General features: G+C 35.5%; 1 protein-coding gene across 1 annotated transcript in view; it reads left to right on the top strand.

Moving 5' to 3' along the window:
- The window catches only part of LOC131043740 (uncharacterized), a 77,060-nt gene extending 68,840 nt beyond the window's left edge, over positions 1-8,220 (top strand). The window contains exons 2-8 of the mRNA XM_057976971.2: positions 5,355-5,457; positions 5,648-5,727; positions 5,892-6,215; positions 6,433-6,509; positions 6,872-6,914; positions 7,516-7,584; positions 7,776-8,220. Coding sequence (XP_057832954.1) covers positions 5,355-5,457; positions 5,648-5,727; positions 5,892-6,215; positions 6,433-6,509; positions 6,872-6,914; positions 7,516-7,584; positions 7,776-7,802 — 723 coding nt within the window. The 3' untranslated portion in view covers positions 7,803-8,220. The remainder of the gene's footprint in view (positions 1-5,354; positions 5,458-5,647; positions 5,728-5,891; positions 6,216-6,432; positions 6,510-6,871; positions 6,915-7,515; positions 7,585-7,775) is intronic.
- Positions 8,221-14,203: the final 5,983 nt, after the last annotated feature.

Here is a 14,203-nt window from a genome sequence, read left to right as displayed (position 1 = left end):
TTCAATGCATATAGACATCTTAGTCCTTTTTATTATTTCTCTTATTACTAGTACCTTATTAGTCTTTGATAGGTTTTTTCCAGTGTTACCCGAAAATGCGTTTCCGACCTTAAGGCACACATTCCGGAAACAGAAACCATTTCGAGGACTTGGGGATGGCCGGAAACGTTTCCAAGCCGTCCCCGATCCATGAAAATTTTCGGAAACCGTCCCGGAAACTCGAAAACGATCAACTTTTTTTGGGGGGACTGCCGACCGTCCCCAGGATAGCTGAGATGTGCAAGCTGTCCCCCAGCCGTCTTGGGGACAAATTGGCATTTCCGGCGGTAGACACTTAAAAAACAATTTTTTTTATAAAAAATTATTGTCAATATTTTTATATTTATTATTAAATTTTAATTTGAATGAATCGCCAGAATAAGGAAAGCAATTAAATTTTTTGTAATAAAATATCTGAAAAGAAAGCAACTAATTTTTTTTTTTATCGATAATAATTAATATCGAAAAGGAAAGAAAGCGATTAAATCAATTTATTTTTATTTTTTATATCAATATTCATATGATATTATCATATCAATATCATATGATATCGATATTATTTATTATAGTTTAAAGTTTAAACTTAAAAGTCAGTTTTAATTTTTAAAAGAAATAAAGGGAACTTTGCGATTTATTATTCCGAACGGAGCAGTGAAGATTCACGGCAGTGCTGCAGGGAAGAGAAAGATAGAGGCAGATAGGGAAGAGGAAGACTCGGTGTGAACTGGTGAAATGTTTCTTCTTTTCCGTCTTGAGCAATGAAGACTGTGAAGTGTGATATATTGCTTAAGCATAGGCCATTGGCTTTACCTAGGGTTTGAACTTTGAAGAAAAGAAGAAAATTTAAGAAGCAATAGCAAGAAAATTGAACTTTGAAGGGAATGTTTACTGTGTTACAATGTTATATATATATATAGCTGTCCCCTACCGTTCCCTGTTCAAAGAAAAAAAAACATGTCGGAAACCCGTTTCCTTGTCCCCCAGTCCTCCCCTATCCTGGAAACTCTGGGTAACATAGGTTTTTTCTAGAAAACAAATTGTACATTTTCATGCAAGAACAGAAAATTAAAAGGTCCTAGTGTATTTCTTTAATTATTTTAGCTCTTGTCAACCAAATATTAGCACTGAAGGAAAATAACCAATGTAATTTATATGAAGAAACTTTTGTAGGAAGTTTCTCAATTTTCAAGAGAAACTTCTTGGAGATGCTTAGAGACAAAGAAAATTCATTTGAAGTCTTCTGACATATAGAGACATCTTCATATGTGTCTTTGTGATAGGGATGTGTTTCTGTTACAAGAGACTAGTATTGGGTTTAGAGTCCCCAAGTAATTATGAGACTAGGTAATTGTAGGCATCATCGATAGAGAAACTAGCATGAATAAAAGAAGGGAAAACTGCGGATGAAGAGCTTTCTTTGAAGGTTGCATCCTTGAGTATGGTGATTTATTGGGGCTGGTGGTTATACCATACTCCTTACCATACTCAATAAAGGTATTTTTGTGATTCTCAAGGTCCGTATGCTTTCTTCATTGTTGGTCCACGTAACACAACTATGGACTTTTAAATGATCAACAATGGGGTTTTGAGTCCTTACCACTCCAAGGTTCTTTAAGAATAATGTTTAAAATGGCTTTGGTGGATGTCTAATTGGGAATATAGCATGCATAATTCACTTTTTAACCCCAAAGCTTGTAGTCCATTACTCTAGCATACAATATACACCTACCCATTCACTATGGTCATATTCTTCTAGTAGTTAAACCACTAACATTGAGGAGTTTAAGGAATTGTATGGTGATATTCTTCTTATAGTTAAATCATTGCCATTGAGGAGTTTGAGGAATTGTATTCTACAATGTGCTACTTGTTAGCGTTATAATCCACCCATTAAAGTTTGACATAAAACATAACAGATGTGTGGTAGAACTGCTCTTTGAATTTGAAAGGGAAGCTTCTTGTAACAAAAAGTAACCTTCTCTAGACGACATAAACTCGCTATTTTCAATGCGTATATTGTTTTTTAGGACGATTCATGCATAAGGAACAAAACTAAAGGTGAGTCTTTTTGGATTCACGTAAGGCAAAAGGTTGACATGCGCTTCAAAAGGCAAAAGGTTTTTATATCAAGGTCCGTATGCTTTCTTCATTGTTGGTCCAGGTAATGATCAACAATGGGGTTTTGAGTCCTTACCACTCCAAGGTTCTTTAAGAATAATGTTTAAAATGGCTTTGGTGGATGTCTAATTGGGAATATAGCATGCATAATTCGCTTTTTAACCCCAAAGCTTGTAGTCCATTACTCTAGCATGCAATATACACCTACCCATTCACTATGGTCATATTCTTCTAGTAGTTAAACCACTAACATTGAGGAGTTTAAGGGATTGTATGGTGATATTCTTCTTATAGTTAAATCATTGCCATTGAGGAGTTTGAGGAATTGTATTCTACAATGTGCTACTTGTTATCGTTATAATCCACCCCTTAAAGTTTGACATAAAACATAACAGATGTGTGGTAGAACTGCTCTTTGAATTTGAAAGGGAAGCTTCTTGTAACAAAAACTAACCTTCTCTAGACGACATATACTCGCTATTTTCAATGCGTATATTGTTTTTTAGGACGATTCATGCATAAGGAACAAAACTAAAGGTGAGTCTTTTTGGATTCACGTAAGGCAAAAGTTTGACATGCACTTCAAAAGGCAAAAGGTTTTTATACTTCTTGACTGAATGAAAACCCAACAACAACTACCATTCTTACATTGTTGAGCTATATGTCGAGACTAAGCAGGGCAAGTAGACATAAGGATTGAATAGATTTAAATAGTACGCAAGACTTGGTAAGTCAAAAGAGGGGAATGACATGTGAAGCTACTAAACCCACTTTATTGCAATCTACACTAGACAACCTGCAGTTAACAGTAAAAATGCTTTCATTTACCTCATCAATATATACAAAGAATGTTACTAGCCAAACATAGTAATTGTATTTGAAGTTACAACTACAAAGACCGTGTGTTTCATCACACTTGTTGGGAAAATAGAAAACATAGTTTGTAGACAAAGACATCTTTGCACTTGTGGAGTGAGGGTTGATGGGATTTTGTCAACAAACAAATACTAAAGTAGCTTTTTGTAAAGGTGTAGAAATATACAAAAAATAGTAGAAGAGAAAAAAACATTCACCAAAGGTTCCAAACAAGCATTTACTGGGCATTTAAGCAAGGTTTCGTAGTGGCATTCTCCATGCATAAACTGGAAATAAATGAATGCAGAATAAAAATGTCCACGATAGTAGCAGCTTGACCAATTTGATAAAGTACAACACTTGCTCAAATGGAGAGTTCTCTTTGACCAAAGTTTGCACAGAAATGGGATTTTTCTGCACTCCACATCTATTCAGACTGGGAAATAAAAAGGTTTAGTGCATGACTATGCACAGCCACAAGCAAGTTATGGATGAGGGTGGAGTTTCTTAGCTTTGATACTGTGTGACAATTCATTGATGTCATTTTAGAATCAATATCAATGGACAGGAAAGAAAAGACATATAATTGTTCAAAGGTTGCTAGGTACGTAAATTAATGCTTGATGGTAATAACAATAACAGTGATACCCGATGTGATCAGAAACTTAGAACTGCTTGTATATACAAAACCAATGGGAATCCTAATTGGTTAAGAAGGTTGACTTAGCGTTTGTTCCAAAAAATAAAAACCACAATGTGAGATCCTTTGAGACCTCATGTTTGTCAGTCACTAATGGTGTCCTGATGTCAACAAGTCAAGGTTATTGTACCCCCCCTAAAAGCTAAGATTGATTTGGGGATACAAAGAAAGTATACGTCATCATTTGATCACACAAGATGGAGATGGTCCTTTAGGATGACTATGGAGACATGTAGGTTGAACCCTTCCCAAAACAAATGATTTACGCACAACAATGAAGTGGGAAAAAAGTGATTTTGATGCATTACGCACTATTTATCAAAGTTATAAAGATGGTTATTTGTTAAAGTTGATTGGCTAAAAACTTTAAAGACATTTAACTAAGTGTATGGGACACTGTTGTAGAGATATGAGGGAAATAAACCGGACTCCATATTTCTTCAATTTGACAATGATTAAAAAGAAAGTGTTTTTGGTTACATTAACGGTTAACCAGTTTAGGTCATTAATGTTATGATATTTAGTGACAGAGACAACATATCTGCCCTTGTGGCAACTTTGTTGGATATGTATGATAACCTAGTTAGTAGATTAATAAGTTAAAGTCATGAATTAGCAAAAATAAAAGAAAGATGATTCTCAAATTAAAATCATCCAGTGTCAACAACAGAATAATGAAGCATTGAGTAGTTCTAGTCTATTGTATCAAACAATAATAGCAAGAATATCCCAAAACCACATTTTATTGTCATTTATTATGCAAAAAGAATCCATGATAAGAGAGTGAGTTTTTTAGTGTTAGATGTATCCCCTATAAATGATGGCTGCCTATTGAAGACACGTTTTTTATGTGCACTTTTGATGTAGTGAATTTTTAGTGGAAAGAGATGCATCATTTTTTATCAATATTTGAGTAGTTCTGATCTTTTCATTTGTTGTGTTTTCCCTGAGTTTCTATCGAGTATGATTTGTACTCTTATTTTTTCATCTTACCAAGTCATTCCCAAGTCTGAGTCATGCCATTTTGTTGAAGGTTGCAAATGGAATCCATTGAAGGTGGAGTGAAATACAATAATAAATAATAGATACATATCCAGTAGAGTTCATAGTGCATAGGTGAAAATTGCAAATGATCAGAACAGAGGTCAGGAAGAGGAAGACAAAAGATTATAACACATGGTAAATGCCTAGATGGTAGCAAGTCAAACATGCCTAGAAGATTCCTAACTTTAAGTTTATAACTTCTCATGAATTACTTACATTCCATCAAGCCTATATCTTATTGTTCATTACTTCTAATAACCCATGCCAACCTGTTAGCCTGACTATGACCCTTAGACGCTTGTTCTTGGCGAGATTTAATGGTGGGAACTGGCAAATGGAAATGGGTGGTCGCCTCATGTAACTCAGCTTGCATGGTCGTCCCCTTTCTGGACTTCTATATTTGTATATCATCCCTTGATCTTCTTTTTCAGATCCAATCATGACACACTGTCACTGTAGCATTCTGTAATTATGAGTAAAACACCGTATACTAAAACAGTGATTTTTGCAATTATTTTTTGTGCAAGCAAAGAAACAATTATTTGGAGATGGGCCGAGAAAACAACAATAATATGTTAATACTTGGTCTGATGATCAGGAATTAGCGAAAAAGAAAGCTGTTGATGAAGCTATTAAAGCTGCTTACTTGAAAGATGACCATCTAGCTGACTTTCCTGCTTTTCATATATATGATCGAAATGGTATGAAACCTATATTATGCTGGTCTAGAGAGGTAGAATGCACACATTGTTTTTTATTATCTTATTGGTCTCTTCACCCCACTGGGCCATTTTCTGTTGCTTGCTATCTAGCACAAAAGTGCATTTCACATATCATATGGTACTTGGGATCATCTTTCTCCATTAATTTGTTAAATAATTGCCCATGCAGGCTTATTGGTTCACCTGAAATCAGGATCAGGAGAACATTTGTCTTCCCCCATGAAGCGATATATCCAAGAACTTCTGAAGGTTGGATCATACATTTTAAGATTAAATAATGATTGTTTTGAAATTGATTGCATGACAGCTTCTTTATGTGAATGTGATTCAGAGTAGCAATAACTATTTTTGTATTCATTTAGGAGTTAAACTTTACAAAGTCAAGTATAAATGCATTTTTTTTCTTGGTCTAGGTTAATATGGAGGGCGTGTATGGACCACAATGGGCTGCAGAAGAGAAAATTAAACGGAGAGAAATGGTTTCTCGGGAGGCTCTTTATATTTTTGTCCAAAGTTTGCAAAGTGCACAGCTTGACAGTATAAATAACAGGGAAGCTATGCACAAGTGTTACTGGACAGGTAATGGGGATCCTGTGGTTGCATTTGTGCATTATCGATTTATTGTTGAGGAAGAAATACCTGTGGTCTATGTTTATGAACTTCAGTTAGAGCAGTGCGTACAAGGAAGAGGCCTTGGCAAATTTCTGATGCAATTAATTGAGCTTATTGCACGCAAGGTAGTTCTTTCTGTAAAGTTTGATCTTTTCCATGTACCTAAACGTTAGCAGTCCTCACATGGGTCACCTATAGTAAAGCAAGTTGACTGAACACTGGGCTTAAGTTATGCAATCACATTTGGACATCTACACAATATTTTAGCATCATATTCATTGTAAATATTGTAACCTCATTATATGGCCTTTGGCTTGGCTTGATTTTTCCTTTTTTAAACAGAACAATATGAGGGCAGTAATGCTTACTGTGCAGAAAAGGAATACATCTGCAATGAATTTCTATACTAGCAAATTGCGGTAAGGTTCAGGAAGTAAAAAGTGCCAATTCTATTATTAAAGATAGTTTTGTACTGAAACACAGGTTGCTAACATTGGAGTGATTCGGAGTTTAGTGTTTGCCCTTTTTCTAACTCTGTTGAAATGATAAAGCCACATTCTTTTGTAGTTTCATACTGAAATCAAGTTGCTAACTTTGGAGTGATTCAAAGTTGATGTCTTTCCTCTTTTTGTAACTGTTAAAATGATAGTTTCATTTTTTTCTTATTCCACATTTACTTTTTACAAGTTTGTGAGGGTGATTCAGATTTTGATAAATTCAGTGATGACAAGCAAGTTGAATATACTGATATTAGTCATTCTTGGCTTTTTATGCTCTGTAGATACACAGTTTCAAACATCTCACCATCACGAGTAGATCCACTGGTGAGGATTCCTAATGACTCTTGTTTTACTGAGATCATTGCATTTTGCATACATCACCATCTCTTGTATATACAGAAGTTTGAACTGGCTCTTCACTGCCTTCTTGACATATAGCTGTTCTTGGTGTTGGGTGAGGTTTGTCATAATTTAACTTCTCTTGATAATATAGCTGTTCTTGGGGTTATCTTTGAAGCTGCCTGGTGTTGTTGGATCTTTCAGATGAATTAGATCATGTATAGTTAGATTGAATGAGTGGTTACTTGTTTTGGAGGTTAGCATTAGGTCATTCGTGGGCACCTGGCAAGCATTGTGATGAAGTATTTATTTGTGGAAAATTACCATAATATTCATTTCACAAATTTTGACCTCTTTCTTAGACAAGCCTTGGAATTCACCGTATACTAAGAGGCTTCCAGCTCTATGCAATATTCGTTAGGTTGATCATGGTCTAACATTGGAATGAAATATTTATTTTGGTGGATTAACATAGTATTCATTTCACAATGTTAATGCCTTTGTGCACAAATCTTGGAGTTCACTGTAAAGTTATGAGATCCCTAAACTCAGAATTCTCTTTTCAATTTTGATATTTTGGACATAGATTGGAGCAGAGAAGAGTTATGAAATTCTTTGCAAGACTTTTGCACATGAAGCCAAGACTAAGCTTGAGGTATGTTTTTTTGCAAATTCTGTGACATTTTGAAAATGTCATTAAGATAATTGAAGCAAAAACTCCATGGTAACGAAAATTTTAAAATCACACTTAGAACAGTTTAGAATCTAGGGCATGTATGGTAGTCTAAGTTTCAAAACTCTAGTTGATGACCATATAAACTATTTTTTTGGGCTGCTTGTACACAGGAAGATGGTTGTTCAGGGGCCAACTAATTTGGGAGAAAAGCCGAAACTTTGAAACAGGAGGTTCATATTTATTTTTGTTACATAAGTATATGAGAAACATTTATGTGAGGATTCAAGTGCCAATATTTGAAACTGATTTTCTTTTTAGGAAAATAATAAACTACATTCATTTATTATTCTTTATTGGTAAATGCAGCATATATGTATTTATTATTAGTTAATATATACCTGTGTAAAGGAACAAGTGCTTTTTGCACTCAAAATTTTGTAACCAACCCTTGTAAGTAATGTACACTAACATGTCCATTCGCATAGTACAGATCTAAAAAATGAGAATTGTCAATTCACAAGAGATGATGCTTTTTACCTCTTACAATTGTAAATGCAAATTTATGTTGAAGATACACCTGAGAATAAAAAGTTTATCGTGCAATTTTTAGTTTCAGTCTTATGTACAGGTTTTAGTCTTATGTAAAATTTTATTGAATAATTGACTCTTATGTCCAGGTTTTAGTCTTTGCAGAGTTATTGAGGTCTTTATGCTTGTACAATACTTGGCTTTGCTGAATCCTTTCTCCTAAAGAATGGGTGTAGTAGCAATGATGTGATTTTTTTTTTTTAAATATGATACGGTGATTGCAATTGATTTAGTTATTGTTCCTGCCTATGGGTGGGGAAATTGCTTTCCCATAGTATTTTTTGCCCTATTTTGTAGGAAGCATCACTGACACAGAGGAAGGCTCCTGTGCATATTCCCTTTTTGTATTCTGCAATGCCATTCACTTGGTTTCAGATGCTTGTGGCCATCGTCAAAGCACTATTCAAGACTTATAAATTCATGTGGGTTTGAAATAAGATGTCTGATGATCTCTGGTATACTCGATCTCCACAAGGGTACAATCTCTCTTCTTTAGCCTTTATCTTAGTGTTAATTTTAACAGGGAAACATGTTTTAAGGAATATTCTAGACAAATTTACCTCACTGTTGGCAGCTAGTATTTTAAGATTAGTAGTCTTCATATATGGATTGGTTCAGTTTTTCTGTTGTCCGTGACTATATAATATCTCTATAAATTATGTATTTCATTCAGTTTAAATTTTATAAATTCTGATTTTTTTTTTTTTTAAGGATATGAATTGGAATTTTAATTGATCTATAATAGTGGTGCAAAATGATCACATATTGACAAAGGGTTTTTTGAGAGTTGTATCAGTGATAGATAGTTAATTTGATCATCCAGTCCTATGAATTTAATAAGGCGATGTCGATGAAGAAATTCATCAAAATTGTTTTGCAGTGAATTGCTCAAATAGAAATATAGTCACAGTAGCTTTTGTAACCATGGCTTGCAACTAGAGGCAGGTGTCACGATTTGGGATAAAGCTAATTTCTTTTCCATATATGAGTTGTGGTCTGGGACAAAGCTAAATCTTTTTTGGTTGTCATTTCCTTCAGCCCTTTTTTACTGTTGTTTTTCATGTTCAATTTAAATCTGTACGCTTGTTATGCTTTGTTAGAGGCCTCAAATTTAGGAATTGGTTGCAAAAGATTTTGGGATTGCAGATTCCGGGGATTTGTAGGCATTATGGAAGGAGCAACAATCAGAAGGGCAAATAATTGGAGAAACAGATTAATTTCTTGGCAATGAAAACTTAATTTTGAAAATGATACTTGTTAAGGGAAAGTTGAAATAGTACCTGTATTTTCTGAAATTTATAAATTATGTAAGAAAATCTTCTTTGATCTATAAGTCCATGGGCTTTGCCCTTGTTTTGGAAGGGTAAAGGTCTTCAATAGATTTGTTTGTTTTTACCATTTGGAGAATTCTCAGGCCAATATATCAAGGAGATCTAGTACCTAGTACCTATTTGACGAAGAAGGGAAAAAAAAAAGCTCAAGCTATGGGAAAATAATTGTGCTCTAACTTTTCCTGCAGGTATCTGTGCTTTGAGAAACCTTGTCTAATGAGGAAAATGGTAATCAACAACATATCCCTAACTTCATGGAAACATGCTACCACTTTATTCCTATTCATAAGGAAAATAGTTAGTCTCATGATTTTTTTTTTACTGTAGAATATGGAATCTTATCTTATCTCCCCAATAACATTAATGATGGATAAGATGATCTGGTTGCTCCATAGGGTTATTCTAGAATATCTGGGTTTTTTTTTCTTCTAATGGAGGTTCAGACCTGCGAGCATGGCATCCCAACGAGGGCACAAAGATCCGTCTTATTTTCAAATTTCTATTTGTTTATGATTAGAGAAAGGTTTAGGTATTTATTTAACTTTGAGCCTTGGGTTGCCATTATTTTTTGCAATTGCAAGGTTTTGAACTTTATGGGTCATCCTCATTAGTTTACTATTAAGCCACAGGTGGTTCCATGGAACTTGTTAATATGCACAACACATAATTTGATATGTTCTTTAAACGAAAAAAAGAACAATCGATCATGAATTTGAGACATGATGTATGATGTTTTTTTTCCCCCTCTTCATTTAAAAAAAATATACATCTAAAATCCAGAAAATACAAAAGATCATAATTTGATAATTACTTGAAATACAATAATAAAAACATCCATGGAACCGTTGCTCTTAAAAATGTTTTAATTTCAAGGTAAACAAACTCACAAAACTTATATTCACCATTTGACCTTAAAAATGCCTTAATTTGAAGGTATGAAACAAACTCATAGAACTTCTAAACACTCACATACGATCTCTTTTTGGCACAAAGATGTTTGGAGTGTGAATAAAGAAGTGTACATAAATTAATTGCAAAACTAAAAAATTTGAAGGATTTTTAAGATGGATGATAAATGAGAATGTGAAGGAAGGAATCACAATATTCATTGATATAAGTTTTCACCAAAAAAGTTAATTACAACGCAAAGGAGCTTGAAGGGTTTTTAAGAAGGATGATAAATGAGAATGTGAACTAGTAGATGGGGGATGGAGGATGGAGGATGGAGGATGGAGGATGGGGAGATTCACAATCTTCATTGATGTTGGGCTTTAGTGCATTCTAATTATAATCTTGTTACAAGTCTTTTATACATTTATAAGTTGTGGTGAAAGTATCACAAAGTCTTCATTGATGTTATCTTTTTTTTTTTTTATTTGATACACTTTTGATTGCTTGCCTAAATTATTTTTAATTTATTAATTTTGAAGAAGTTGAGAAAATATAACTTCAGATATCCCAAGAACATCTGGAAGCAAAATTCTTGTAACAAGAGAATAATGGAGGCAAAAAAACAATAATGGCTATGAAGAAAATTATTATTCAGAGGGAATGAAAAAAGAAAAACAATACTATCCTTATAAAAGGAGATTGTGCAACCCTAAATGAGAATGTATTCTATAAATACATACAATGCATAACTAAGAGAATCTTAAGAAGGATTAAAAAAAGACTTAATTAAACTAATTAAGTAAAATTACCTTTTACTCTAACACCCCCCTTAAGATGAGCTTAGGGAGAAGTTGCAAATTGAATGCATGAAAGCAAATGCAACTACATGATGAAAACAAATTTGGGTCCTGACAACAAAGCCTGATGAGGTATCCAATCACAACCAAATCTCTATAAACCAGAGAAATAGAGAAAACCTTGTGGGAAAAACTCTCCTCCAAAAAAGAGATGGAAAAAGCATGCTAAAAAAACCATGAAGGAAGGAAGGCCTCAATGAGACCCCCCAAGGACAACTTCCTTCACCCTAAGCATAGATTGCAATTGAAGGTACCGTGGAGATGCGAAAGGTTTAGTGAACATGTGAGCAACCTGCTCTTTTGTAGGTATGTACTCCAAGATGAGAAAACCATCCTAAATCAATTGCCTGATGAAGTGCATGTGAAGCTCAATGTGTTTAGTTCTCTGATGCTCCACTGGGTTGCAAGAAATGTGAATCGCACTCTGATTGTCACACCAAAGATTAGTGGGACTATCAGGAGGGAACCCAAACTCAGTCATCAACTGTCGAAGCCATAAAACCTCTTGACTAGCTAACATCGTTGGTCGGTATTCAACCTCTGTAGATGATAGCGCAATAGCCGACTGCTTCTTGCAAGACCATGTGATAGGGCCAGAACGAAGGCAAAAAACAAAGCCATTAGTAGACTTCCGATAATGAGCATCACTAATCCAATCTGAGTCAGCGAAGCCAACAATGTGAGAGGATCTTGAAGTATAGTGAATGCCAAACTGTGTAGTACCCGGAATGTATCTCAAAATATGTTTGGCAGCTCGCCAATGGCTCTCATAGGGATCATGGGAGAACCTAGAGACAAGACCAACAACAAAGGAAAGATCTGGGTGTGCATGTGTCAGGTACAACAAACTGCCAACCAACTGCCTGTATAAGGTAGGATTCACGGAAGGTATAGAACAAGTGGCAGACAAAAAACACCTAACTGAAATGGTGTGGGTGTAGGCTTGCAATCAAGCATGTCAAAGTCCCAAAAAATAGTGCAGAAGTCTAAGATTTGTCATCTCAAACTGCTTCATTAAAACTCTCTAAATATCCTGAATTAAGGAGGATGAGCTATCAGTAATGATGAGATCATCAACATATAACACAAAAATAACTATATCATCCCTTTTGACACTGAATATAAATTGTGGGATCAGAATGACAACGTGTGAAGAGTGTGGAAAGCAAGAAAGAGTTCATCTTCTCATACCAGGCCCGAGGGGCTTGTTTGAAACCATATAATAAACGTCGAAGTCAGCAAACCAAAGAAGAATCCTGTACAAATTCATGAGGCTTCTCCATATAGATCTCCTCATGAAGGTCTCCATGCAAGAAGACACTCTTCACATCCATCTGAAAAACTGTCCATCCTTATGAAGTTGCAAGAGAAAGTACAAAATGAATAGAATTCATCTTGGCGACATGAACAAAGGTCTCGGAGTAATCAATACCCTCCACCTGAGAAAACCCCTTCGCAACAAGACGAGCTTTATACTTATTAATAGAACCATCTGCAACATACTTGGTAGGGTACACCCACTTGCACCAAACCAACTTTCTTCCTTTCAGAAGAGTACAAAGATCCTAAGTATGATTCTTCATCAAAGAAGAATATTCCTCATCCATGGCCCTATCCCACTCTGGGTGACCGGTTGCCTCTGAAAATTTTTGAGGATCATTTGAAATGTCATGACTCAGAAGACTTGAATCAAATGTTTGTGCACGAGTATGATGAGAATCTAAAGGATCACCTGCCATAGAACCAGGACATCAATTGTAAATCGGGCCCACTTGGGCAAAGGTTGAGTTGCGGGTGGCGGTGCATCAATGGATGTGAGCACATACTTGGCCCTTGAAAAAGATGGAGTTGGAAATGACATAAGATCACTGTGTACCAAATCCAAGGGTGCCTTAACATGTGTGGCTCTATTTGTAGGAAAAGGATTCCGATGATGTTTGCCAAGTGCACAAACTCGACATACACCATCAATATAGGATATCTGAGGGAATCTAATCACAAGTGCCTACGTGCTCATATGTTGTAAGTATATGTAATTGACATGGCCAAAACACTCATGCCAAAGTCCGCTCACTGAATCTGCATGTGCTACAAGAGAAACACCTGAACCATCTGGACTCTCAAAGCTATCAAACCTATATAACCGAGAATCAAGATCAACACTGCTAGTAGCCACAACCAAATCAGGATCATGGAGCTCTCTAATGACCACATCATGTGGTGAGAACTCAACTATTTTATTAGAGCCAAAATGACAAATATGATAAACAGAAAGGAGGTTTGTCAAAATATCAGGAACCAGAAGAACATCCTGAATACAACCACCTGTCAATGGAACAATACCTAAATCTGAAACTGAAAGTTGTGCTGAGTCACCAACTACATTCTGTAAAGTATCACTATGAGCAAGTGAGGTAACAAGCTACTGAGAGTGTGTCATGTGGTGAGTAGCCCTTGAATCAATAATCCAAGTGGATGCATAAGTAATAGCTTGTGTAGAAAGAGCATGTCCTTTCCCTGTAGAAGAGGAAGGAGGCTGAGGAGAAGAAATATGATGCTGCTGCATGGCTTCCTCCAAAGCCTCTAAACGTTTCCAACATCGGGAAACTGGATGTCCTTCTTTGCTACATAAACTGCAAAGTTCTTCTGATTTCTTCTTAGTCTTGGAGGAAGACTCAATAGACTTAGAAGATTTCTTCTGTTTGGGATAGGACTTCGATTTAGAATCAAACTTAGGTGGTGGCTTGGAGAGACTCTCACTGCTAGCTGAATCCTTTTTAGGCTTTAGTTTCTCTTTCTTGTTCTCTTTAGATGTCTGTGCAACCAATGCTTTGTTCTTTGATCCTGTGAGAGAGTCCAACTGAGATAGGTGAGCTTGCTCACAAGTCAAGCGATCACAAAACACATCAAATGTAGGCATGGTGAAACGTG

The sequence above is a fragment of the Cryptomeria japonica genome, chromosome 2 (genome assembly GCF_030272615.1).
Source record: "Cryptomeria japonica chromosome 2, Sugi_1.0, whole genome shotgun sequence".
Taxonomy (NCBI): Eukaryota; Viridiplantae; Streptophyta; class Pinopsida; order Cupressales; family Cupressaceae; genus Cryptomeria; species Cryptomeria japonica.
Note: the sequence above shows the minus strand (reverse complement) of the source record. Positions and strands in the feature narration are given on the sequence as shown.